This window comes from Pollicipes pollicipes, unplaced genomic scaffold, assembly GCF_011947565.3.
Source record: "Pollicipes pollicipes isolate AB1234 unplaced genomic scaffold, Ppol_2.1 Scaffold_2555;HRSCAF=2994_pilon_pilon_pilon, whole genome shotgun sequence".
NCBI classification, from domain to species: Eukaryota; Metazoa; Arthropoda; class Thecostraca; order Pollicipedomorpha; family Pollicipedidae; genus Pollicipes; species Pollicipes pollicipes.
This window is the reverse complement of record NW_023596136.1, coordinates 14,756,687-14,780,332: the sequence shown is the minus strand read 5'-3', so window position 1 is coordinate 14,780,332 and position 23,646 is coordinate 14,756,687. Positions and strand designations below refer to the sequence as shown.

Sequence of the window (23,646 nt, the reverse complement as noted above, 5' to 3'; positions counted from 1 at the left end):
TAGGCCGTGCTTTACAGCATCCAGAGAGGTAACAATTCTGATGAATGGATAGTTGCCTGCTGTAATGGATGAACTGGCAAAGGTGAGGTTATTCCAGTTACCGATGGCTTACCAATGTGTGATGCTCGGCATCAGAGGTGTACGTTGAATTGCATTGATTGAGGGACTTACGATAGACTTACGAAGATACGCCCATTGAGAACTTGTTGCCCGGTGGTGCTTTTAATTCCGGGCTGAGGTGCGCACTATGACTGCCAGTATATCAGTCACTATCTGGCTTCCCATTGAGAACTCGTTGTTGCCCGATGGTGCTTCCAATTCCGTGCTGGGGTGCGCACTATGACTGTCAGTATATCAGTCACTATCTGGGTTCCCATTGCTGAGCGTGCCCCAAACTCCACATGTGCAAGCAAACAAACATGGCATCTCACACTGTGTGCACGGGGGGGGGGGGGAGGGCGAAGGAACAGCTGTCCCTTCGTGATAACTCCCCTCCTATCTCCTTCAACGTGAAGGAGTTACTTTATCACATTGTACTCTGGAAAATAAGAAGACTGTGCTGCTATCTCACCTCCGCGTAGAGCTTCCTACTCCGTTGGTGTCGGTCCTGTCGTTGTCGGGTGTTTATGTCTTTTGTTTGGAACCCGATCTGTTTGATCATGGACGATTTCCCCAGATGGCAACGATGGTAGTATGCCATGGCTGCGGTGCTATACGAATTGGGCCCCGGATTCACGTCGGGAAGTGCTATGTCCGGATCCCGCTGGGACGCTTTGATTGCTGCAATAAAATGTGAACCCACGACGTGAACTTCAGAATTTCGATCCTGTTTTTGCCAAGTGAGTCCGAAATTCAAACCAAAAAACCGCGCCTTTTTTGTCGGGCAAGCTTCAGCGTGTTCCACCGTCTAACGCCGTGTTGGCAGCTGCCTTGACGCAGTGGCGTTTTCCACAACCGTTCCGGTGGCCTGCGCATCGTACAAGGCGCAACGGTACGTTCCGAGGGATCTGGCCTGAAGCACAGCCAGTGTTGAGTACAGGTCAGGTACAGCCCGTCTTATCATGAGCACAACTCGGCGTGAGCCCCCCGGCACGTGACCTTTCCCGTGACGACACATCGAGCATCGAGGGAACTTCCCATACATTTAGAGGATTTAAACCCCAACTTTTCTTTAACTTTGGTATGGCTCCTTTGGACATTGCACAGAAATATGCTGTCTACCTGACCGCCGGTCGCTACCCAATTATAGGTGGTCAGTTGTGCCTCCCCTCGTATTCTCCCAACGACGTGAAGGTCGGCTGGTTAACTTCCGACCAATCCGAACAGTAAATTACTGATGCAAGCCACGACATCCCCATTTGGAAGTGAATATGATATTTGAAATGTATATTGACGCATGCAGAAAGTTTGCACCGGAAAGGACGGTATTGCTGTTAGCCAATGGATATTATTGTTAGTCTTTGTTTTATGCCTTCTTTAATTGCACCTCAATAGCGCTAGTGTAAGTTTTTGCCAAGTGATCCGAACAAGCAGTTAGCACTTAATCTGCCACCAGCACCATGGAATATGCCTAATATATATATATATATATATATATATATATATATATATATATATATATATATATATATATATTGAAAAAATTGCGTTAGGAGCAGCTATTGTTGCCGGTTTAATAATTAGGGATTTAACGGAATAAGATGGAAATGCAGATATCCTCCAACCTTACTAATGATATCGAAGATTGCTGTTTCACCAGTTTTATTATCTGGACGTCGTCAGATTCTATTTCAAATTCAAATTTCATTTTACCAGTGACACAAGCGTTTGGAACTGCAGGCCACTTGCAACCTCGATGATTCAAGATACCGAGAAGTCCATCTGAGGCACCACTGATATGTGATTTCTCCCGGATCCCCGCTACATAAACAACCCCCGACAATTTGCGACCCTCTTGAGAAAATTCAGCTTTCTGCCTGAAACGGGTCCGTCTTCCTCAGTGGAAAGCAACATCATCCCCCGTCCGGCTCCCTGAGGTCCTGCAGCTTCTGTGGTCTCTCTTGGCGTTTTCGATCCGCATTGGCTGATGGTGAGGCATGCAGGCCGCGCAGTTTAGCTGGCAACGTATGTTTTGCCTAACATGCTGGTGGCTGAGATCGGATGCAGATATCATTCTTAGCTTTATCGTCAGAGGGAAACGGACAGTCATCTCGTGTGTCAGCCATGGTCCAGTAAATAGTCAAAGACTTCACGCGCCTCGAGAAGCACGGTACTTGCTCCTTAGATCGTGTCACGAAAAGGCAGCAAGCCGTAATCGGCATCCGGGGTGTGTCGACCGGCAGCGGCCAGCGACTGGACTTTACCGAGCAGCCGTGACCACCGTCACTGTGCGCAGCAGTGCTGACTAGTGCATTGACTCAAACCACGGCCAACCAGTGACCGCACGTTGTCAGCCAGCGGTGCGCAGGAGTGACCCGCCTGCTCCAGCCGGCGGTGACCGGCGGCGGCGGCGTGACGCGTCCGGAGGCGGCGCAGCCCCGCCGCCGCCGTCGCCGCCGCACCAGTCGGCCGGCGTCAGTGTGGTTCTGCCCGGGCCGCGCGCCGCCACGGCCCGCGCCCCAGCCAGACACGCCCGCCGCGTCCGCTTCGGCCGGTCGAGCCCGGCGCGGCGGCGAACGAGACGATCGCACGGGGCGCGGCATGGGGGCTGTGCTGCCCGGCGGCGCTCGGCGCGACGGCGGGGACTCGCAGTGACTCGGCGTGATTCGGAGTGACTCGGGGTGACTCGGAGTGAACCGCAAGGGCTGTGTCCGGAGGGTCGTCGCCATGGCAGCCAATAATCGGCTCGATCACGTGATGCAGATTGTACAGCATGACACACGGTGAGGTGGAATGAGAACTGAAATCGTTGAATTCAAACTTGCTGTTGGCCAGTGCACTCCGAAAATTATGCTGTTCACCATCAGCAAACTACAATAGGATGACGGACTTCTATGGGGGGGGGGGGGGCATGAAACTGAGCCTAAGTATTCCAATGAACTGCTTATTTGTTGCTAGTCTGCTTATCTTTGTGGGGGCTAGAATGGAGCTGTTCGCCATAAGTTGGTTTTATATCTACCACATGTCACGGCCTCTGCTGCCAAGTATTCGTTTCGCCCTGCCGACTGCCAGCCAGTGAGCCTGTCGCCTGGCCTGATGCGGACGCCGTAGATCTCTCAGCGGGCGCCGCCAGCCGGGCAGTCTCGGACCTCTCGGGCCGCACAAATACACACCGCCGACCGGTGGTAAACAGAAGGCGCCGACCGAACGCTAAACGCCGACCGAGGAGCGCGGCCAGCGCCGCTGCCGTCGCCGCCGCGCGCACGTCCGCTGACGTGGCACTCGGCAGGAATGCGGCCACCAGCCACAGCTTCGCGCTCTTTTACTTCTCGTCGCCGGTGTGAATTGGCAGGTGCGATGGCGCCGTTTTCCCCGTTCACCGGCCGCCGCTCGTCTGGCGCCGCCCGGCCGCCGTCTCGAAACGGCGCGCCCGGCACCAGACGGCCGCCGCCGCGCGTCGTCCCGGCAGGGCCGTCTCCGTCGCCGTCTCCGGAGACGGTGGCGGTTTATTTGAGCGGCCGTGTTTGCGGCTGCTGGGCGCGGCGGGTCGCGGTGGGTGGCCGGCGCCGCGCCGTCCGAAATTGGGCACACCTCGCTACAGGCCGACCTCGGCCGGTCGAGCTCAGGCGGCTTATCTCGTAAAAGCGTCAGCCGGTGTGACAGGGGCGACTCCGTGTAGTCCACTCGGTGACCGCTGTCGTGACCCGACTCTGACCTCCCGGCGCCGGCCCGACCCGGCCGCCCCCTCTCCCGCCGCTTTACGGTCCATTTGGGCCGGGCACCATTGGCGAGACGCACCGCAAATCACGCGCCACTGCTTTTATCGCACTTCTTTGACGCAGATCTTCGGTGAACAAATGTAATGGCAGGCCCCACGCTGTGGTCGCACGTGTCTGCACGTGCTCAGATGACCGCGACCCCTCGGGCAGATGGCAGACGCCCTAAGTGCAGGGACCCTCCCCTGACGCCCTTTCTCTAGCCCTCATTGTACTAACGTTGGACAGACGCATTGCACTAGCGATGGCCAGTCACACCCGTCTCAGATTACGGCTCGCCCCTGCACGCAGTCTTTTTGGTTACAATATGGGCGGGAAGCTGGCTGGGGCTTGGAGGCTCGCCACAGCTTGGAGACTGTAACGTAAGCTTATAAAGTCTGATGTTCTCCTCCAATGGCCTGTTTATGCCACGGCTCAGGGAATCGCCAAATGTTGCATAAAGCCGACGATTTGACCATGGTAGTCGATGTGATTTGTCCAGTGCACTTAGGCGTCCCCCCACACGCATACTGTGGGGGACATCTGTGAGAACGACAGTTTTGAAAGTTCTATTTTCTGCTGTCTGGGTTGACTTGTCTGCCTATTGTCGTTCCACGAATCCTGCAGCCTGCCACAACCCGTAAGCTTCAACGCTTTTTATGTCTTTGTGGGTGATATACTGTCTTGCGCCATTTGCAATGGTGTGAAGTTAGCTCAAGCGTGCAGTGTGTAATGAAACCAGCTGCTGGTATCTCTGAGTGAGCAAACAGGACACTTACAGAACACGCACACTACGCCCCCCGCCCCTCCGGCTAACTTTAATCACTCAGACTCATATTTCATGTTTGACTGTAACGATTTCAGCATGGACATATTCTTGGTCGTAACTGTTGCCAAATGACTCGTAAAATCTGAAGAGGCCTACAAAATTCCATTAAACAGCCAGGCTGGAGCCGGTCTGACCGTTATTTGTAAAATGATGCGATGCAATCTCTGCGATACGGCCGACTGAGTTGTCACCAGCAGCGGGAAGCGGACGCTTTGTGTTATGTGACGATTCGCCATACCCCGGCTGATCAAGCAACAAACCAGATCAATTGGCTGGTCGACCTGTGGCGAGTTTTGTGTGATTGAGATCATGGGATGACAATCCTCCGCCGGTTGTGTTTGGCGACTTGCCACCCCAGCGCTATCGGGCTTCATTCGAGAGCCAGGGCAGCAGATCAAATGCCCGGCTAAGCTCCGTTTGCCGTGCTGACATAGATGTGGATTGTGCATATGCAACTATGCGCATAAGCGTCACGGATCGTCTGAACTCTCGTCGCTGGAGGCCCCCGACGCGTGCCGTGTCAGTGACGGGCTGGATTTAAGCGATATTGGCATGCCGCTTCGGGCAGGAGCTGACAGGGCCAAATAACGGCGGCTCGACTCCAGACACCTGTCTCTGGCGCTGGGACAGTGTGATATGTCACACTGCTAGACGCACCTAATGCGGCCAGCCGAGGCGTTTGGGCAGGGGGTGCGGCGGACGCCGGCGCCCTGCCGGCTGCGGCCTCGCCACTCTGGCGGCTGCGACTGATCATGCATAATTAATCGAATCTATGAATTTTCGAACGGGTGCTCGAGACAATTCAGCCGTTGTTATTGGATTTGGGTGTTCTGAAGCCCCCGGGATGAGAGCGTATGCAAATTTGCCCGCCCTGCGACTCCATGTCCTGCTGAGATACGTGCAACGGCGTGTTTGTGAATGCGTTGGACCGCAATAGAAGTTCACTGAACCCCGATACTGCACTTGGGCGAAGCGTGCCGTTTGTTTTCGCGATTTTTGCAAATTGCGACGTTGTTTACGAAGAGTACATTGGCTCCGCAAGATCGGGATGCCAACGTTTAGCTACAAGGATTATTGGCTATCAATCACTCAGCTTTTTTCTCATGCATGTTTCCAAATGATTTTAGGAATATCAGAACACTAAGTATATTGCGACCGCGGAGACAAAATCTGAAACCGATTAGCTCTTCAATCTGATCATAAATAACACATATTCTTGGTGGCGTCTGGCTGAGATTAGAGACCGACCCGACCCCGTCCGACTCAGAGCGCCCATAGTCGTATCTGCCGGTCCAATAAAGTGGAAATATCGTGGACGGCACTTTTGTGCCGACATTTTCTGCGGATTTATGAAAATCACGCGCAGTACCATTAGACTGCGCCATCACTGGACGCAGAGGCTCTATGATGCATACTTTATGACCATCCGGCCGATGGCCCGGTTAAAATTCCATCGCCGCTGAAATCAGCATACATACGATGGGCTTTGGAGACCGAAAAGGCAAAAACACGGCGTCTCGACGCAGTCTCTTGCGACAGCGGGTGAGGCGGTGGCAAACTCTCGAGCTGCGGACGGCTGCCTGCTGTTACCTTGTCGATAGATACAGTGATCACTACCTCCACGGCCTGCGTCACGTAAATTGTACAATGACGCGCCGTCCCCATAAGACACATTCGGCGGTGGTCCCCAGCCGCCGCCGCGTAAACCACCGCGTGGCTAGATGAAATCTCGGCGGCGACGACAGAGCGCTCGTCGATGTCTAATCGAGTCATCTGCACTGGGCACACGTCTCTTCATAACGTGGCACGCGATACGCAGCATCGCCATCCAAGCGCCCCCCGCGCCGCCGCTGGGCGGGGCGGCGCAGGGGGAGCCGGTTACGGCCCAGCAGTCATGATTTGGCGGTGCCGTATTTCGGCCAATTTCGGCTCGGCGTTTCGGCCAATTTCGGCCGGCGAATTGATTGTGAACACTGCTCGGAGCGTCGTATGGATGCGCCGGCACGTAGCGGCGCTGGAAAAACGCTGATGGACGGCGGTGGAAGGGGGTGGCGTCGGCTGGCCGACCCGCCGCCGCCCGCCCTGGATGCAAGCCAGCCCCGTCAGTTGTTGGCAATACTGTTCGGCTGCCACATGCCGGATGTGATCGTCTCAATGTCATTGCTATGTGTCCAGTAGACAAATCAGGCAAAACTATTTCTTCTCGCAGTGGTATCTGCTGGAACGCAGCACTTTTGTGTTTACTTTTGCAGTGCCATTTCCGCATTCTACATTACAAATAGGTATATCAAGCGCACCCGGATGGCGACAACAATTTCGCTGACGTTTGCATTTCCACCTTGATAGTCAGTGTTGTTTTTCGTTCACGCTATCATCCATCTTTAGCCAGCTATTCAAAACAGCTCATAAATGCCGTCCGCGGCTCAGTAGCTATTTTGGCCGGCACATTCTTGTTGTCCACGCTGGCCTTTTCATTAATGGGATAGCATCCCTCGTCATTTGCTTCGCACAATATTCCTGCAAAATGGTCACACCAACCTCCAAGTGCCCTTAGCCACATGTTCTAACATCGTTCCGTTTTGTTTCGAGGATCTCCACGGCTGCTGTCCTGTATGGAGCTCGACTGCGGCGCGGCACGAAAATCCGCCTGTTTTATGCCGGGAATCTGATTCTGTGCCGGCGTTACGAGCTTGTTGTGTTGGTCGCCCTGTTATGGCGTAACCGCAGCGTCCGCGAGAGACGGCTCGCGCCCTGTCACTCCGCCTCCCCCAGGGGCCGCCCTGAAATATCACCGCAGGCGGTGACACAAATGGCCCTGTAAAAAGAAACGCTGTCCCCGCGAGTGGAAGGGCGTTGCCGATGAAATGTAGAAAATTGGATCTGATAGAGCGCATTGTAAATTCGGTCGGCGGCCCTCCGTGCTCAAATCAAGACGCTTGAGGATAACTAACGGTCGCCCAGGTCGGCGTAACGTCGTTTTCGCCGTCGCACCCAGTCAGGGAGAGGATTCTCTCCCGAGAAAAAAAGCCCAGCTGAGGGTCGGCCTGGACTCATTTTGGAAGCCGAGGACTTCAGAGAACCGAAACAACGTGGTGATTGACTTAAAGTCGACGCGGAACGACGCGATTATCTGTTGTGTTCTTGTTCCCGTGCCAGCGACCCTGGCTTTCATCCTGCCCTGAAAATAGAGCGTCGATCCGGATATTTAGCCACAGCAATCAGGGCGTCCATTTGGCGTGCTCCGTATTTGGCGTCCATTTGGCGTGCTCCGTATTCTGGCGGTCACTGGTCACCCGCCGTGGTCTGGCGTGGCTTTTGATGAAGGCCGGCCTCCCACTGTGTCGTAATGGACATAAACCCGCACGTACAAAAATTATGACAAGCATTTCGCTGCGCTGGTCGCGGCGTTCGCCAGGCTGCCTGGCTGGTCTGCACAACGTTGGGGCCACTCACCCTTTGTGAAATGACCCGAGGGCGGGTTTTAAGTGGTCCTAAGCTGAGCTGAACTCCATTGAGGCTTCCGTCAGTTCGCAGTTACTGCTGACATGATCGGAAGTGAACAAACGTTCTCTGGGATTCGACTGGCTGCGTTGACGTGGTCCTGGCGCAGTATTCTGTCCCGTCACGCCTCTGTGACGTGCGGGTCAGTCTACCGTCCAGGTGTGGTTGCGGGAGTTATGAATGAAAATACACCTGGCGAATTCGTGCGCATGTTCCAGCGCCAGATCCGCAGAGGTGCGTCCTCACTTGTGCCGAACGAAAGCACCTCACCAGGTCGAGGACCCGTCGTGATAAAAACAGGATGATAGTCATGTCATCAGACCGAGTCCATGTTTGATTGTATCGTCTCTTGCATTCGTGGTTCGTCAAGTTGATTGTGTTCATTTCCGGGATGCTGCCTTTAAACACTGAGTTATCTGACTAACGCATTCATTAAACACATGTTGTAAGAGAGGCTGTATGTATACGACAGTGCATCTCCAGATCCGTTGGCGTTTTGATATTGACAACGCCTGCTAAGCGAAACACGAAATCTCACACCCACAGCATCCAGAATGCCGCGCTCTCCACCGCTGCCTGTTCGTTCAACGCTCGAGCATCGCTGGCGTCCAGTTTATGTCGGCACACTCAGCCCGTGCCAGGCGGCCGAAGTGTTTATCCACATAAATTGTGTCCGTCTGTCGCCTGTTTGGACTGTTTACAGAGGCGGGAACTGTCCAATCGCGTCCGTTCGGGCGCCCCACACGAGACCGCCAGCGCTCGGCGCTCTGGGTGGGTGGAACACGCACACATTGCCGGCAGTCAGGCTCAGTTAGCGCTGACCCCGAGTTCTGCGTTTGTGTGGTTGACCCAGACCTAGCTGACTCTGAACCCGCACCGGGTTCAAGGTCACCGCACAGGTCGCTGCCACCGTCTTGAGCTGCGGCTGTGTGGCGCTAGGCGCTATTTACACTCGCTGGTCGAGCCGGCCAAATTATTAACGCAAGCCAACGCATTATATGGGCTTACCGGCCGGCCTAAAACGCCATTAGGTTTCGTTATGAGGTGGCTGCTGGACAGTGCCAGACTAAGCCCGCGGGTACAGAGCCTCCGTGCCCGCTGCCGGCGACTCCTGTCAGTGGTGGGGTGGGATGGGGGTTGGGGGTGGGGAGTAGTGTGCCACCGACACCGCCCGGCCACAATGGAAGGCTTAGGCGGCCGTTTAGGTAGCGTCTGGATGGACCCTTAAGTTAAAGCCTTTGGCGATGGATTTGCGGAACGACGAGAGCATGCAAATCTGGGCTATTCCAAATCCCCTGCCAAGGCGCTAGAATTTCTTTGTTGGCTCCCTTGGACTGCCGCCCCGCTTTGCCTGGACCTGCGCGAGTCGGGGCGGTGAGCGGCGTGTGAGTCTGCGAGGCGACCTCCTCTGATGGACCTCGCTCAGGGAGCGGTGTGGGAGTCTGCGAGGCGACCTCCTCTGATGAACGTCGCTCAGGGAGCGGTGAGCGGTGTGGGAGTCTGTGAGGCGACCTCCTCTGATGGACGTCGCTCAGGGAGCGGTGTGGGAGTCTGAGAGGCGACCTCCTGATGGACGTCACTCAGTGAGAGGCGAGTGAGTCTGAGAGGGGACCCCCTGATGGACGTCGCTCAGGGAGCGGTGAGCGGAGTATGAGTCTGAGACGCGACCTTCTCTGATAGACGTCGCTCAGTGAGAGGCCCACTCCCTGCGACATTTGCGGTGTCGTTTAATGAAGCGCCGATTCACTCCCCCGACGGCAGCCGTATCCGCGCTCAAACTACCGGTTGGGTACCGACGCCGGTCGTATCTCGCCCAGCCCTCCCCGGGAGACCGCGCCCACCGTTCCACTCGGGCTATTCGTAAACCCCGCCGCGTATAAACACAAGCGTCGTTATCTGTCGGGAGTTTTACGGGCGCATTATGGCAGCCGGCGCGGTCGGGAGCGGCTGCCGCTGTCGCCGCCTGCCCCGCCGTGGATAGCGAAGGGCGGGCCGGCGCGGTCCCGCCGCCAGGGGGCGGGCCGCTGGCGCCGCCGCCGGCGTCCCGTCGCCAGCGGGCGGTACCGCGGCCGTGTCCGCGTCGCCGCGGGACAGACCCTCAGCCGGTGGGTCGCTGCCAGGTGGCTTTGCCGCCCTGCTGCTGATGCCGGGTCTCCTTCGCTGTCGCCTGACTTTGCGATGCGTCTTGGTCACTGGTTCTCCGCACTGGATTCGGGTCGAAGTCTTCTCGGAACGCTGGTCACTACTGTTCTCTCCCTCGTATCTCTCCGTCGGCCTTCTCCTCTCTTCCTCCTTCCACTTCTTGTGTCTCCGCTCTCTCCTTTGGCTCCGTTTCGCCTGGCGCTTCCGGCGACCCTGCCCCGCATCGCATCGACTCATTTGCCGACGCGATCTATGTAAATCTAATAGAATAAACTCTGTTAGGCGGGCGGCCTCGGCCTGGGCCAATCACTGACGCCGCCGGGCCGCCGCCCTGCCGCCACGTCTCCGACTCCATCGGCGGCCAATCTCACGACAGGCGCTGGCTCAGCTGCGCCCTACGGCCGGCTGGAGGCGGGGGGAGGGGGCTCTCCCCCCACCTCCAGCAGGAACGGTGTCGTCTAGAAGCGGTTCGTAGTGGGACACGATACGGCGGTTGGACCGCCGCTGCGGGCGCCGTTATTGGTGCGCAGGCGGCGGCGCTATCGCGGACTGTGCACGGATTCCACTCAGGGCTATGGTGAGCGTCGTTACTGAGAGGTCCCAATCTCCACTCCAGCCGGGTCCCGCTGCTCAGATTACAGTCGACCAGGCGGCAGCAGCCAGCCTCTCGCGTCCGTCGAATGCTAATGTTTACTGGAGATAGTGCCGCAAAACACGTGCTAATGAGCCGACGACGAATTGAAAGACGAGGTCGGTGGGAGTTTTTGTTCCGCGCTGCCCGGAAGATCAAGATAGCCGCTGGCATTGGACTCCTAATGAGACTGTTTGAAAATTCTGGGCACTGGCCAGGACTTGTGACGCAATTAAGTAGTCATATCTGAACTGTTATCACCCAAAGGGCTAACCATTACCCCTACCGGCACGCGCTATCGAATCCAAATCGAATTTTCTATCTTCACAATGGCGCGTAACTTCACTCTAATGCCTCTAACTTTCGAGATCTCGTCTCCAATTCTACGGCAGATTTAACTGAATGACCAATTTCGACGCGTGAATTTTTCTCTCATTGGGTCCGAGCCACATTGCTTTCATGCCCGCGCCGGCGCCCGGCCCGATTGAACGACCCTTTTCGCCTCATTGAGCGCCGAAATTTATTCGGGGTGTTTTTCCGGAAATATTCTGTAGTGTCCGGGGAACCGTATTTCAAAGCCGCCCTATTGAAAAGAGATGGCAATATCCCGTGCTATTTAAATCACGTCAAATGTATGTATAGTCATGCCCGCCGGCGGAATGGTTGCCGGAAACGCAAGGCAGAGCGCTGATGGATCGACGCGGGCCCTCCGTCCGCCGCTGCCAGGCAGAGAAAACTCCCGGAAAATCGAGTCCGAGTCACGGGAATTTTGCCAGTCGCCGTTCTGCACCATGTCCTCGGAGATAAACAGGCTTCCCGGAAGAGGCGGCCATCTGCCCCCCCCCCCCCCCCCTCCCGGCTCCGGCCGCCACCCGTCTTGGCAGTCATATTTACGGGCGGCCATTGTTAAGCGGTGTCCCCGCCGAGCGATTGGAGGAGTTCTGCCCGCGAATGGGCGTGGAACGGCCCGTGACGCCTCCGACACAGACCGGGAACGGCTCGGGGACGGTCCGGCAACGGCCTCAGCACGGCTCGGGGACGGCCCGGGAACACAGGTCAGCACAGCTAGGGCCGTCGTTGTGCGCGCGCGTCTCGCCGCTCCCCGAAGTCGCCTGCCGTCTGAGCGATCATCCGCGCCGTCGACGGCGACGAAGCGCCGCTGCCGCCGCCGGAGCGGCGCGTCGATTTGTCACGGCCCGCTGTGCGGGGCGCGCCGGGGGGCGGCGCGCGGCGGACGGTGGCGCGGTCATCGAGCAGGTCCGGAGGACCGCGCGGCCCGGACCTCGGCGGCAGCCGTATCTAGCGGGCCAGACCTTCGCAGGGATGAGCGAGAAGGAGGAGACTTCTTGTCTTGTGCGCTGACAGCATTTAACTACTCAGCAGGTGTTTATCATGTCATATGGAAAGGTGTAAGGTAAAACACGTGGTCTTTAGTTAAGAGAAGTAAGTGCATGTTATCATATTCGTGGCCTTTTACTGGACTGCAAAAGGCCAGCAGAAACTAGTTCAAATTGTGTTTGAGACTTGCTGTCCCAAGAATGAAGCAGTTCCGATCCTGCGTAGTTTTCATACCTCGCTTTCCGCTTTCCGTTTTTGGATTGTCACCGATAATCGTCTTGAGGCACACTGTATTCAAGATACGGCAATACAACACAAAAGTCGTGCGACGCGTGGGCATTGCAGTGATTACCAAGCCCGACCGGATCATTTGTCGTCCATAGGGCACACTGCATCCTCCAGTATCCGCCATCCATTTCTCTGGACCGGTAATGTACTCGGTGTGCGCCTGGCGGCTCTGGCTCCGCCTCCCCGCCCCCGAGCAGCGCTTCACGTTGTGCCGCAGGCCAGGACCTGCGTCACTGCCGCCCCGCCGCTGGGGCGGTGATGCGTCTGACCTCGCCACCTCAGTCACGGTCTGATTCTAGACGCTCTCTGTGCGCACGCCAGCTGATCTGGGACGGATGCGCCGGGGACCCACTCCGTGGCTTGCCTTGTGGCTGCTGTCAGACCCGCACTGAGTGTGAGCCTTAGCTCAGCGCTGTCGTCCAGCACAAGTTGTCATAAGCTGTCCTCTGATGGGGTTGGGACGGGACCGAGGCCGCTCTGGAGGAACCCTTACCGTGAACGGAGCGGCCTGAGGCTAGTGGCGTGCGTGTTGGCGCATGTTGATGCTGAGTGCTTTTGGTGTGGTTGGCTGGGAGATGGCTCATGTCTCCGGGCAATGCGCTGGCACCGTGGAGAACTTCAGTTGGCGTTTGACCTCAACCACGCCTGTAAAGCCTTCTTAGAAGTAAGATGTTCACGTCTGTTCCGTGTTTTCTTTCCATCAGCTGTCAATCAGTTGGCAGGCGGCTTGTTTCGACCTTGCCTTGACAACCTACATGCGCCATTGTGACTTGTGGTAAGGTTTAATATCAAACGGGGTGAGCTCATGGGCTTTTCTTGTCGCACAGGCAATGGGAAAAACCGGATGATTGAAGATGCTTTCACCGCTACCGCCGTCCTTCCAGCATACCCACGTGGTGCCATTCCGTGGTCGTATCGCACCGCTGGCCGTCGTGCAGGACTCTCCGCGTGCTCAGCAGTCTTGACTCACGCGGCCCCACTTCATCCCGGAGGTGCCCCTCTCCGTCACCCTCCTCCCCCACGTGCCGGCGCCGTGGCCGTGTCCACCCGGGCGGACCGGACTGCCACATCTGGCCACGGTCGGCCCGCTCCTTCACAGTGTCTGACCACGGACAGTCGTCCGCAGAGGCCGCGTCCGAGGCAGCTCGGCACACTCCGCCCTTTGTCCAGCCCGGGCCCGCCCCCTCCCCCACCCCTCCTCCCATGCCCGCGCACGACGGAATTCGACGGCCGCCGAAAACTGCGCCAGCGGTAACCGCGTGCTGACAGCGGACAGGGCCGCTGAAGTGGGTGCTCGTGTACAGCGCCAGCGTCCATCATTAGTTATGCTGTTCGGCTGGCGAGGCCGCTAAATTCCGAGCGGCGGCCCGGCATGCCACCTGGCGGCTAATTGTCACAGCGCCGGGGCCCCGATGGAGGCCGATGTGGCAGCTGGCCGGCCCGCTGAGCCAGAACCGCTCAAGACTACCGTCCGACGGACAGCTACAGACGCAGCGGGCGGCGCTCTCGAAACGGGGACCAGTCAGCGCCGTGACGTCACATGCGGAACGGCGCGTGCCATGGCCGGCTTTGACCGCGGCGGGCGCCGTTAGTGTCTTATTAGCCGGGAATGCGGCGGGGCATGCGCGCGATGCGTCCCCTCACTGGCCCCGGGCTCCCCTCCTTCACGCACCTGACTGCGGCCGGCCCGACTGAGGCCGTCTAATTAGGGGGAGGGGCAGCACGACCCATCTGTCAGCAGGCTGCCGGCAGGCCCAGGGCTTTATCACAACTGCAGTCCTGCTATTTCGCCTCTGAATCACGACTGTGCCGCGCATCGCTGTTACGTCACCGGTAGCGCGACGGAATCACGTCCGTGTCGTCGCTCTATCATCACCGCCGGGTTTGTGTCACGTACTGCGGGCGCGTCATGAATCGTCTCTAAATCATCCATGCGTCACGTTTGCATCACAGCTGCATCGCACTGTGTCAGCACCGCATTTTTGCAGTGGTGAACGTGGTGCTAAAATGTCTCCTGCATCATGTGCCATGGTGCCCATCCTTGTACATTTGGCTACAAAACACACATCGTTATATCCACCACACCGTTGCGCAAATTTCACCCACAGTCTATAACACCGCATAACTCTGGTGCCACTCATTTTGTTGTCACAGGTCTGGAGCTCAAGCCTTTGCGGTCACGCGGCCCGTCCGCGCTCCGTCGCGAGCGTCCGTCCGCAGCTCACATCGCGCAAGGCTCAGGCCGCTCACAGCTCACTCAGGAGCCGCGAAGGCTCAAGCCACGGAGGCCACGAAGGCCACAGAACAAGGCTCAGGCCGCTCATAGCTCACACAGGAGCCACGAAGGCTCAAGCCACGGAGGCCACGAAGGCCACGGAACAAGGCTCAGGCCGCTCATAACTCACACAGAAGCCACGAAGGCTCAAGCCACGGAGGCCACGAAGGCCACGGAACAAGGCTCAGGCCGCTCATAACTCACATAGAAGCCACGAAGGCTCAAGCCACGGAGGCCACGAAGGCCACATCGCAAGGCTCAGGTTCCTCATAGCTCACACAGAAGCCACGAAACTATAAGGCAAGCGGCGCCAACGACAAAATAAGATGAGACGATACTTTCGAGCGAGAGTAGTGGGGCTGATGCGGTGCCCTGCCTGGCCTGTGAGCTGTGTTCGTCCGTAACCGTCTTATTTGTCTTCCTCACTCCCCACACCACTCCTCCCCACTCCCGCCTGCTCATAGTCAGGATTTGCTACAAAGGAGTGGGAGAGTTCTCCTGGGAGGGATTCTTGGCGTCATAATTTGGTCTGGTGTTTAAAAACGTGTTTTCGTTTATCACGACCTTGCCATGATATGATTAAATGGGCAGTTGCTAAGTTCACCATGAGGAAGTTTTCATGCAAGGTTTGTGACACTGATGAGGAGAGGCATTGCATCAAATGAGCACGACTTGAGAACTTAAGAACAGCTACGGTACGGGAATCGAATGGTGTCGCACTTAACGGGAGCAGTCCAAAAAAGTTAAGGGGTCTTTTGGACGGAGGCTCTCGGAGGCCCTGTAAGGCCAAAGTCCCAAGCCCCGCCGAGGATCGCACTAGAAAATAGGCATTTGGTGGCTCTGAAAGTCCCCTGAAGGTTCTTTTTCGGGGCCCTCGGACTTTCAGTGGGAAAATCACCACAGACAGTGGGTTGGGACACTACAAGATCGCCACTAGTGTCCCAACGTTGCGCTATGCTATCGACTGGGCGCTGGTGGTCTGGGCGCTGTCAGCCATCAGCGACCATTCCATGCCTATGGGATCAGGGAGAAATCTAAGAGTGCAATAGCGCCGCGGCCGTCCTGTGTTGCCTCCGGCGATACTGGGGCTGATCCCGCGCAGGGCACACAGGCCAGGACAGGGAATGTGCTAGGGCCCAAGCCGGCCGGTCTTGAGACCGACTGGTGACGGGCGGGCGTAGCCTGCTCCTTCTGAGGGACGCGGACTGAAGTGGAGGCCGACGAAACGTTGATGGCAGCCAATTTGACCGAGACTCAGATCATTATCAGGCTTGTTCGCCGGTTGTGTAGTCTTGCTTCATGACTAATATGCGATCGACCAATGAAGATGTGACGCATAGGCGTTTCTGCGTTGCTGCGAGTCTTTGCACCGCATTTATGCGTGGTTTATCCCCGCTGTTGTGCTGTGATCAGCACCGTGACCAAATAGGCGCGCCATGGCACGCGGCCTTAGGTCAATATGCTCGACCTAGCGTCATGCGCCTGTCGCTAATTAGGTCGCCCGTTTACAGTGTTTACCTTGCATTTTCGCCCTTCGTGACCGTCATATTTACCAGCACGGGTAATACGGGATGGCATAATTAGGCGTTACATTTAATCTATCGCTCGCGTGGCGTCGCCATCCCCACGAAAGCTAGACAGCCCGTCTGCCCCCCGGGGAAATACGGCCGAGGGCCGTGGGAGACCTGCCTTAATAAGGACCTGCTGCCGAACGTCGACAGAGACCGCGCCGGCAGACGGGGCCGGCGGTTTGAGGTATCGAACTGGAGCGACTGATGCTGGATTTATTGCGGCGTGCAGAGGGCAGATGGCGGATTTATGGCGTTGCTTGGAGATGACTTGGAAAATGATCAATCACCGATTGCCAGTGTTATCGGGCAAACTTGTGTCTTGAGGCTCGAAACCCATTGAACAGGAGCCATATGTGGATCATTCATTGTCAAGGTTGGGAGATGAAGCATGTTCAGCGCGTCGAGAATCATCCACGATATGCATCTCGTTTGTAACGATGCATCCGATGTCAGTCATGACTTCCTTCACGCTCACCAGCTTCGCCAGTCTCACCGCTTTCCGCAGCATTTGGGATACGACCCACGAGCCGAAGAACGCTTGGATGTAAACCAACACCAGTGAGATTTTAGACCGATGTAAAACCTACAAAACCGTAGGTCTTACTTAGGTCAATATGTGCTATCTTTCACCGCCTACCTGTCAGGCTGGTCCAAAGTAGATCAGTTTGCGATTCTTGCCATTTTCACACACCTGCGCATGTGTCACTTTAAACTCGTGCCTCGAACACAGTTGAACTGCACTCATGATAGGCACGTTTTAACTCAAATTGCACGTTATTTGCCAGAATTCAGTTGTGAGTTCAGCGCGTCGAAATTTCGTCATGATGCGCCTAAGGGTCGGCAGATATCTCCAAAAACTGCAGTGGAGCTGCACCAACCCGACGTTCTGACGAGGATTAATGGCGAGACAGAATGTTCACATGTCCTCACGCCCGTGACATGACGGCGGTAGTGGGAGGCGCCCTCCAGAGCGCATCTGTCCCCGTTACGCGGCGCCCTCCAGAGCGCATCTGTCCCCGTTACGCGGCGCCCTCCAGAACGCATCTGTCCCCGTTGCGCGGCGCCCTCCAGAACGCATCTGTCCCCGTTGCGCGGCGCCCTCGGCCGCCCCGCCCCCGCATTGAAGACGCCTCATCCGAATGCGAGGCACCGCCTCGGATTTTCCTATCTGCCGGCGCTTTGCGGATGCAAATGGCGCGGGTTTTATTCGCGTCGTATCTGCGCGACTGTGCCGGCATTATATCCAGCCAAATAAAGACAAATTGTCATGGATCCCAGTGGACGCGCCGGCTGTGTTCCGCCGCGCCTGAGCCGTCGGCCCGCCGCCCTGGCGGCCGGGCCCCAGATTGCATCGCGGCTACAAGTGTCGGCGAATTATGCAAACTGGCGCCGGTGGATGGCCCTACGGGCCCTCTGCATGCGCCGGGAGATGAGATGGCGGGATTTAGTGGTGAGCGAGGCAAAAGTCAGCGTAATATGACGCTTTATAAGGTCGGAGCGACTCAAAGGGTGCGCGAACCCGGCCAGTCTCGTAACTTGCCAGACGGCTCGGCGCTGTCGACGAGGTAATGAACTGGCATAGCGTGCGCGTGCCCCCGCCCCGCCGTCCCTGCCTTGCTCGGCGGGTAGCGGGTGTAGCGCTGTCTCCGCCCGGCCTCTGCTTCCACGCCGAGGCCGACAGGGCGGCGGTCGCTGCGGCGAATAACAATAACACTGGCGCATTGTGACCGGGGTGCATGATATGCTTGTAATGAAAACAGCATTGGCTCATTATTCGGGCAGAGAGGCGGCCAGCGCGCCTGGCGACATTGTGAGTGTGACTGACGTGGTGAGACGAATGGCTGACGAGGCGGGCTGGAGCATCAGCACATCAGCACGTCAGCCCGTCAGCACATCAGTCGGGCTGTCTGCTCATTCCCCGCTGCTGGGCCGGGCGCACGTGCTTTCGTGGCCGTTCGTCCTGGTATATTGCGCTGGGCCATGAGCCAATGACTCGCCTTATGGCTGCGGCCCGGCCGCACTGACTTCGTTGCGCGTATACGACCGCGCGCAACCATATCACCAGCGTGGTCACCTGGCACCTCCGCCCGCCTCCGACAGCTCAGCAAGATCTTGTGCCGCCTCCTCTCCCTCTCTCTCTCTGGGCTCAGTCGGGCTCCTGCTCGGCCTTCCCGCGACCTGTGCCGGCCCAGCACCCACTCCCCTGCGTTTATCACAGCAGGACCGCCCCATGTCACCAGGCCGGTGCTAATTAATCGGCGCAGCCCCGGCCGTCGGGGGCGCGACCGGGCCTCGGGCGCGTCCCTGTGCTCCAATCGCGCCTTATTTATGTCCTCGCCGGGCCAGGGTAAACAGGGGGCGACTATTAAGTGGGCTGGGCGGGTGTGTTTCCTCATACCTGGCCGGGGCGGGCGACAGCGTGCCGGGCTATCAGTAACGGATGTGTCGCGCCGGGCCGTGACGTGTTTATTTTGGGTATGATGCATCGGGGCACAGCTGCAGCCCGGGCGCGTCGCTCGACGCGCCGTAACCGGCCGTCGGTGCCGACGACGGCCGCCGGACGTCGTCGGCACCGACTTTGTGCCCGCCCCGCTCTTCGCCTCAGCTTCGGCGGAATATGCAAAGTGCCTGGACTAGACGTATTATGCGAATTTATCGGTGCCGTTATCCGCGGACATTTGCGGCCGAAACCTGCACCTGATGCTGATTTATGACTTGCTCTGGGGTTTTTAGCGGACCGCCAGAGAGTCGGTCCGTTAAGATAATTTTTTGCAGTTGCTTTACGCTGGTCGGAATCTGGATGAGCCTGCTTTTTCCTTGAAATAAGCTTGAATTTTGCCTTTCGCAGTTGATCATGTTCCTATGCTGCATTCGCGTCGAGTGTAATTCGAACAAATCTATTTGATAGGGCTTCAGGAGTCCAAGAGCCTCCTCGTCTTCGGTGTTGCAGATGGAGTCTCAAACTGATCTAGTTTAGTCACAAGTTGCAGCCTTTCTCTGGCACCATCAATTAGGCACTAATGGTACACGTATGCCCCGCGATGCACCATGGGAATCTGGCGACGCCTGCTGTCGGGTAGCTGCGTGCGACCGACTTGAAGCTGCCGGGCCCTTTCGTGACAGGCTCCCATTGCCTCGGCTGTTTATTTCAGAATAATTGAAATTCCGACCGCCGAGGGGGGCGACGGCCACAGCCCTGTGCGCCGTTCAGCCAGCAATCGGCGACGCACCCCGCCCGAGTGGCCCCCGAACTCCGTTCGTGGTCCTGTTTGTCACTTTCCGTCGGCATAAATATTAAATATTCACGGCAATGGCTGCCGTTTCGTACCGGACGACCCCATTTCCTATCGCAGGCAGCTTGCTGTTGTTTGTCGGTATGTTAATAAAGGGAGGTTTGGACGTTCGGAATAATCAGTTGCTTTTGTGCAGTGATGGCTGCTGCTATTTCGGCATGGCATCAGTCGGAGCCCTTTGTTTAGAACTATTCGTCGGTTAGGTATTTTGGCTTGTTTTTGCAGGTTCACGTTTCGTATATAGTGATATGTTGCGTTGCTGAAAGCTCCTTGCATTGAATCTCCTGTCCTTAAGCCACTTTGCGGAAGCCTGAGTTGAATGGACCTCCGCATGCTTTCAGGCCACGAAAGCATACGCTTCAAACTTATTCATGACTCGGCAGCCGGGGTTAAAAAGTTGGAAAGTTGTCTGTATCCCCGAGGACGCGAATCAGACCGTGCCTACTCTGTATGAAACGAAATATCAAATCTTGACCTAATCCTCCGCTGCCCACCTAGAACACTCGGAATAAGCATGTCATCGAAGAAACAGCTCAGACAAACCGCCAGCTGTCGGGCGGGCGACGGCGCGGCTGAGAAGCCATGTGAGCCGATCTCGGCGGTGTCGGCCCCGGCGACCTGCTGACAGATCGCGGCGGGCCCGCCGGCGCCGCCGCTATCCCCGGACCCATCGATTTGGCAGGCGGGCTATCTGCCGCGGCATCCGCCGGCGCCGCGACCCGACCGACGGTCGAACGGTCCATTACGCCGCCCTCGAGCGCGCCGCCGGCCGTCGGCCGCGGGTGTCGGACCACGCTGGCTGCCGACGGCGGCGACGCGGCGCCCTCGGCTGCTGGAGGGCACGGGGTGTGCGGCGGACGCACCCGGGGTGGCGGCGCAGCGCGGCTAGGGGGAGTGAATGGAATTATGATTCGCTTGCGGACTTTGAAACAGCGTTTTTTTTTTTTTTGCTCTCTGCACTCATACGCATACGGTGCGTTATCAGGCTCTGTTGAAGTCTTCTGACGTTTTTGTCGTTTCGTTCCCGTTGGCTTTGGACATATATTAAGCATCAGCTCACTCCACAGCTATCTTTTGCTGGGATCCGCGTTTGAATTTTTGGTTCGGGATCCAAATGTTTTTTTTTTCTTCTGGCACACAGATTCACGTGCGACAATCTCACGAGCTCGCTACACCATACCGGTGTTCACGAGCTGGAGGTAGAAGCGTCCACCTCAGACCTCATCCCGTCCAGCACTCGCTAACCCATTCTCGGTCCGTTCCAGAGCTGCTCAGATGCGCCTGTCGTCGCCGCACAAGAAGCGACGTCATCGCGACACGGAGGAGGAGCCGACGTCCGGTTTCAGCGCCGCGCTGCGCCGCGAGCCGCCGCCGCTGCCGGCCGCCCTGCAGCGGCGGCTCGGCACGCCGCAGGAGAGCACCGGACTGGGCAAGGTAGGGCCGGGAGAGCACTGGACTGGGCAAGGTAGGGCCGGGAGAGCACTGGACTGGGCAAGGTAGGGCCGGGAGAGCGCCGGACTGGGCAAAGTAGGGTAGGGAGAGCACCGAACTGGGTAAGGTAGGGCCGGGAGAGCACCGGACTGGGCAAGGTAGGGCCGGGAGAGTACTGGACTGGGTAAGGTGGGGCCGGGAGAGCACCGAACTGGGCAAGGTAGGGCCGGGAGAGCACCGGACTGGGCAAGGTAGGGTTGGGAGAGCACCAGACTGGGCAAGGTGGGGCAGGGAGAGCACCGGACTGGGCAAGGTAGGGTCGGAAGAGCACCGAACTGAGCAAGGTAGGGCTGGGAGAGCTCCGGACTGGGCAAGGTAAGGCCGGGAGAGCACCGGACAGCAGAAATGTGGCTACCACCTTCACATGCATAGAAAACGTACCGTTTGTTCTGTACCTTCCGTATGCTGTGTCATCAACACAAATATTCGATTCTTTCCGCGCATTACCGGGAAGAAAAAAAACGCGCTCGTTCCACATGTCGTCTCAGGCTGCAAACTAAGCTTATTTGCTCCACCTTGTAAAACACCATAACTAATGCATGGCAGCGGCTCTGATTTGCCCATCACCGTCGCTGATCCCAATTCCCTCCCTCCGGAAGTACAGCGACAGTGTTTACTCCCCTTATCTAGTCCAGCTGTAACTGTGTTCGCTGACACCCATATCCCTGCTGGGTCCGTTGTTTGCGGGCTTGGCCTGCTTCAGATACGCCTATCGGTGAGCCTATCTCGCGCTAATTGCTGAGGATATAAGGCTTCATACCACGACGTGCCCGTATTCCAATCGATAGCCTAACGTGCGCGGGCTGATTTACCTGTCTCGTGACATGGAACTGAGTTACGCCCCGGAATTCTTCAGTCACGCACCAGTGCGTGACTGAAGCAGTCGCAACACCCTGACTATGGCATCAAAGTTATTCTGTAGGCCAAGGCTTATTCAATGTTTCACACAGTACGGTACGTGTCATGCAGCTGCATTAAAAGGCAGTCACGAATACCTGCGCCGTGGTGTTCCTGTCGTCCGCGCGAGCCCACGCTCCTCGCCCAAAATACACCTCACTCCTGACCCGTCAGTCGCCTGTCTCGGGCCTCATGTGCGCAGCGGCGGCTCCGTTCCGGTCGGGAGCGACGCGTGCCGCTGCGGCCGACCCGGGAGGAGCCCGCTCCGCCGGCCGGGCACCTGTCCGAGCGCCGCAGGCGTCCTGACAGGTCACGCCACAGGGCGGCCGGCCGCTCGCCGGCCATAAACAAGGCCGCCCGGCGCCCGACGCACAATAATCGTAATGGCTATCGGCTGCGACGGAGGCCAGTGTTATTGCGCCGAGCCATGCGCGCCGCTGCTGGCCGACACGGGACCGATGACCGCCGCCGATGACGGCCGATGACTGTGACTGCCGATGACGGCCGATGACTGTGACTGCCGATGACGGCCGATGACTGTGACTGCCGATGACGGCCGATGACTGTGACTGCCGATGACGGCCGATGACTGTGACTGCCGATGACGGCCGATGACTGTGACTGCCGATGACGGCCGATGACTGTGACTGCCGATGACGGCCGATGACTGTGACTGCCGATGACGGCCGATGACTGTGACTGCCGATGACGGCCGATGACTGTGACTGCCGATGACGGCCGATGACTGTGACTGCCGATGACGGCCGATGACTGTGACTGCCGATGACGGCCGATGACTGTGACTGCCGATGACGGCCGATGACTGTGACTGCCGATGACGGCCGATGACTGTGACTGCCGATGACGGCCGATGACTGTGACTGCCGATGACGGCCGTCCTCTGGAGGCTCCCAGCCACCGAGATCTGGACATCAGCGCTGCTGGGCCCCCAGCCCGTGTATGCTCTTTTTTGTTCTTTGGCCGTGTGCGTTTGTTGGAAGAACCTCAGTCACAGCTAAGGTGTAACTGACCACTGAGCGCGAATATTCTTTACTTTATTGGCCTGCAGTTAGTGCCCACATAACTTTTTTTAACGAGTGCTTTCGTACACAGTGCTATTTAACGTGCAGTTGGTCATTGTTTCTTGATTATGGGCTAGAACACACAGCGGGCGGTCGTGTGGTAAACATCGGCTGGAGACCTTCGTCATGGACATTGCGCTACATGTAGTGATGGGCGGTGGTAACTGCACACAGTAGAATGCCTCATGTCAGCGACTTCACAGATTCAAAGTGAGCGCAGGACGTCAGCGAAATCGGTCGGTAAAAGGTTTCTGAAAGTTGAAAAGCATGCATTCAGCCATCACTTTATGAGCTTTGACAGACATCTGAAAGTTTTCTGTCCAATCCGGCTCTGTTTTCCTATGGGATTCCCGAGCTACATCTGCTGCTTATCAGACTTGGTAAACTTTAGCCTTTCAGATGTCTGGTAGTGGCCTATCATCAATTTTTACGCTCTCCTAGTCTCGACAATATG

General features: G+C 57.3%; 1 protein-coding gene across 1 annotated transcript in view; it reads left to right on the top strand.

Annotated features, from left to right (window-relative positions):
- Positions 1-2,651: 2,651 nt before the first annotated feature.
- Positions 2,652-23,646, top strand: part of LOC119103364 (kinesin-like protein CG14535) — a 51,026-nt gene continuing 30,031 nt past the window's right edge. The window contains exons 1-2 of the mRNA XM_037226879.1: positions 2,652-2,882; positions 20,988-21,156. Of these exons, the coding sequence (XP_037082774.1) occupies positions 2,827-2,882; positions 20,988-21,156 (225 nt within the window). The 5' untranslated portion in view covers positions 2,652-2,826. The remainder of the gene's footprint in view (positions 2,883-20,987; positions 21,157-23,646) is intronic.